Below are 4,337 nucleotides of genomic sequence, written 5' to 3' on the forward strand. Positions count from 1 at the left end.
GGTGTTCTTGTTTCATGTCGATGCTTCCCCTTCTTGTCTCTGGCTCCGCCCCTCAGACTGTCCCAGCCAACCAAATTCCTCTGTGTGAAGCAGGAGGAGGAGGAGCTTCCTGTCAGAGCTCTTGGCCCAGGTACTGTGTTCTGGTTCTACAACTTGTTCTGTTCTGCATCAATGGAACCACCAGTTTGTGGCGTTGCCATAGCAACAATTCATGTAAGACAGCATATATGTTTTATAAAGACAGTTCTCTCTGGAACATCACCGAAATGTCACATTATTTGAAACTGCATCACCTCACAGTAATCAGATTACTTCTAGGCAGAACAGCAGAGCATTTCCTCTGAAGATCAATAAAACGATACTCGTCCTAATCCTTTAAAGACTTGGTGAAAAGTCAGCTCCAAAGTAGAACCTCAAAGAACCACAGTGAGTCCAGCTGTGGTTTCCATCAGTCTACCTGCATCAACATGGTTCTACAACCAGCTGAGAACAGCAGAACCTTCTCAGTTCTGGACCTCTGGACTGTGTCTATCTGCTCCGTCTAATGCTCCTTCACTGAGCTTCATGTTTGTCTGCAGCTCTGAGGAACCAGAACATGAAGGAGGAGACAGAACTCAGAGACATCTTCTGTCAGCAGGACTCAGAACCATGAAGACCAGAGAGACGGAACGTTTCTTTGAATATTCATTTTATAAAATGTAAAAACCTGAGACCAACATGTTTCCAACCCTGGAGCTGATGTCTCCTCGTCCTGCAGATGTTCAACTATTTATCGTTTTACAGACTCAGAGAAACTTGATGGTGGAACATCTTTCTACATCTGATGAGCAGAGAGAAACAGTCTGGACACATGGAGATGGTTCAACATCTGCAGGATGAGGAGACATCAGCTCCAGGGTTTAACATCTGAGGAGACATGTTGGTTCCTGGTTTTTACATTTTATAAAATAAATAATCAGATAAATGCTTCTTCTCTCTGATCTTCATGGTTCTGAGTCCTGCTGACAGAAGACGTCTCTGAGTTCTGTCTCCTCCTTCATGTTCTGGTTCCTCAGAGCTGCAGACAAACATGAAGCTCAGTGAGTTGAAGGGAACCAGAGTGCTGCTGTAACTCTGCAGGTGCTTCAGTGCAGATTGTCAGACTGCTGATGTCAGCTCTCCTCCTCTGCAGCAAACAGCCTTCAGTGTGAGCAGCTGAACACGCAGCAGCAACCAGTTCACCCAGTACAGCTACTGGGAGGAACAGACCAGAGCCTGTCTGTCTGTCTGTCTGTCTGACTGTCTGTCTGCCTGTCTGTCTGTCTGTCTGACTGTCTGTCTGTCTGCCTGTCTGTCTGACTGTCTGTCTGACTGTCTGTCTGTCTGACTGTCTGCCTGACTGTCTGTCTGACTGTCTGTCTGTCTGCCTGTCTGTCTGCCTGTCTGTCTGTCTCTCTGTCTGCCTGTCTGCCTGTCTGCCTGTCTGTCTGTCTGTCTGTCTGACTGTCTGCCTGTCTGCCTGTCTGCCTGTCTGCCTGTCTGTCTGTCTGTCTGTCTCTCTGTCTCTCTGTCTGTCTGTCTGTCTGTCTGTCTGTCTGTCTGTCTCTCTGTCTCTCTGCCTGTCTGTCTGTCTGTCTGTCTGTCTGTCTGTCCATCTCGTGTGTCTCCATGTTTCCTTCCACTCTGTACATTCATGTGCTTCATTCCTGAGTCTCTGCTCGGCTTCGGTCAGGGCGCTGATCTTCTTCAGGTGTTGTCAGTGAGCAAACAGCTGCAGGTACATCAGCACCTCCTTCTGGGCCGGAGGTGAAACGGCAGCAGCTCCGTCTCCTGTGTTGTCATGACGACGAGGAGACTATAATGAGTGTCATCAAACATGTGCTGCAGCCTTGAGAGCATTACTCACATCCACACCGTGGAAGCGCTCAGCTAACCTGCTCCCCTCGCTGCGTTTCCATGGAAACAGCAGGCAGACCAAGTGGCTGTTTCCATGGAAACAGCTCGCCATGGTAACTGCAGTGTAGGTTGTGCTCCACCCTGTGAAATACTGCAGACTCACCGATCGATCGTCTGAGATGTTGGCGTCACATGATACCTGTCTTTCTGCTTGGAAGGTGCGACAGGTGTGTCTCCATGGAGACTGATGTACCTGAAGCTGTGACCTCAACGTCGTCGCAGTCGTGACTCGAAGCTGTTTAAAGCTGCAAATAAAGATGATGTTGCCTGTCGATTAAAGCGTTTCAGTGTGCAACCTGCAGAGCTTTGTTTTGGGACACGGCAGAAGAAACCGGTCGCCACCGAGCCACTCGTACAGGAAGCCATGTTGCTAAGGCGGAGCTACGTAGTTACCGCAGTGTTGCCATGTGGATGACCCGTCTGTCTCTCCTGCAGCAGAGTCCAGTCTGCAGGCCGCCCTCCACCAGTCCGTCTTCCTGTCGGCCATGTCGGCGCAGCCCGGCCGCGACCTGTCGCTCTGCTGGGAGCAGCACCGCAAGCTGTTGCCGGCCGTCGCAGGAGTCCACGCCGACGCCGTCCAGCACTGGAGCGTCCAGCAGGTCAGGCTCAGGGACGCCATGGTTACAGCTAATATGTGGTTCTGTTGTTCATCCAGTCTGACTGTAATGTACACCTGTCTGTCTGTCTGTCTGTCTGTCTGTCTGTCTGTCTGTCTGCAGGTGTCAGATTTCATCGAGTCTCTTCCCGGCTGTGAGGAACAAGCCAAACAGTTCAGAGACGAGGTGAGACAACCAATCAACTGCTGTAGTTTTGATTACATCATACCGATGCTGCTGTGATCTGATTGGTTTTTGCTTCTCTATAGCAAATTGATGGGCGGGCCTTCCTTCTGCTCACCCAGCGCGACATCGTCAGGATCATGTCAATCAAACTTGGTCCCGCACTCAAGATCTACAACTCCATCCTGATGTTCAAACACACCGAGGACGGGAGCCAATCACACGCCGAGGACGGGAGCCAATCACTCGCCAAGGACAGGAATCAATCACACGGCGAGGATTGGAGCCAATCACATGTTGAAGACACCTAACACCTACAACTAGTGACTGAGCACTATAAGCCCCGCCCCCACGCAATTCGAACACTTGCCCTCTGTTTTCCATCCAATCACTAATCAGATTTTGATTTCTGATGACAAACATCCTCAGGTGGGGGTCAGGTGATATCACTTGTCACTAATGAGAAAACAAAGTATACCTGTAACACCTGAGCTCAGGCTCTGCTTCTTTCTAGGGGCAGCGCTTAGTCCAGGTGAGTCCTTCAGAGGGATGAATCTCCTGAAACTGAATTCACCACCAACTAGGACCAGCATTCAGGGGATGCTGAGGCGTAAATGACATACCTGCTGCGATGATGCACTCAGACTGGACAGGTGAGCCAGCTGGCTGGAGGCGGAGCCTGAAGACGATGATGCGTTAATGAGGCAATGACAATTGGTGACAAACAAACAAATCAGTCGTCTTCTGTTACCGTGTGAGTTTTTCTTTTATGTTGGAGCTCATGAATACACAGATTACCAACAGGAAGCAGGTGATGACATCACACTGGCCCCGCCCCCACAGCGATGACTCAGGATTTTACATTTCAGGCTCTTGTTTTTCACGGTTTGTGGAATTGTGATTGGTGGTGGGACAAGAATGACATCACGTCTCGGAAACAATCGAACATGAAATGTTTTGAACAACAGCACTGGTGGGCGGAGTTTTAATTCCAGAGTTTATATTTATAAATTTATTCTCAGAGTGTCTATTGTCATTTACTGTATCTCTATAGAGTTCTATTTTAAAGTTTATACATGAATAGAGATTTGTATTTCCGTCTGTCCCGCTGATAGGACGTCTCTCTGACTCCTCCCCCTATGATGTCGCAGCAGGCTCAGGACCAGTGTTAACCAGCAGGGGGCGCTCTGCTGCACGCGCTCAGTTTGTAAATCTAGTCTCAGGTTTCCACAGTAACAGCTGATGGGATTGAAGGTGTTTTCAGCTGATCTTTTCTGTTTCTCTTTGCTCCTTCTGTCAGTGTTTGATGACATCAATAAAGTTTCTGTCCTGACCTGTGTACTGATCAGTTATTGGCTCCTCAGGTCTCTGAACCAGGTGAGGTCACTGATGTCACACAGGTGAGTGACTGGAAGCGTTGCGGCGGAAAAGTGTCGTCGTGACATCAACAGTGAATGTCTCAAACTGCAGCGCAAGTCCAATGTTTCTCAAACATTCAGGAACAGTCTGATCAAAATGTTCTACGGTCTCTCAAAATGATGTTCTAGTGTCTCTACAGGACGTTCTAATGTCTCTAAATGCTCTTCTAGTGTCTCTAAATGCTGTTCTAGTGTCCCTACAGGA

The 4,337-nt window shown here is 48.9% G+C and overlaps 1 protein-coding gene across 1 annotated transcript in view; it reads left to right on the forward strand.

The window, feature by feature from the left end:
- l3mbtl4 (L3MBTL histone methyl-lysine binding protein 4) overlaps nt 1-4,047 on the forward strand; it is a 17,530-nt gene extending 13,483 nt beyond the window's left edge. Inside the window, exons 15-18 of the mRNA XM_008302299.1 lie at nt 57-130; nt 2,371-2,534; nt 2,655-2,717; nt 2,801-4,047. Of these exons, the coding sequence (XP_008300521.1) occupies nt 57-130; nt 2,371-2,534; nt 2,655-2,717; nt 2,801-3,025 (526 nt within the window). The 3' untranslated portion in view covers nt 3,026-4,047. The remainder of the gene's footprint in view (nt 1-56; nt 131-2,370; nt 2,535-2,654; nt 2,718-2,800) is intronic.
- Nucleotides 4,048-4,337: the final 290 nt, after the last annotated feature.

This window comes from Stegastes partitus, unplaced genomic scaffold, assembly GCF_000690725.1.
Source record: "Stegastes partitus isolate 25-593 unplaced genomic scaffold, Stegastes_partitus-1.0.2 Scaffold1790, whole genome shotgun sequence".
NCBI classification, from domain to species: domain Eukaryota; kingdom Metazoa; phylum Chordata; class Actinopteri; family Pomacentridae; genus Stegastes; species Stegastes partitus.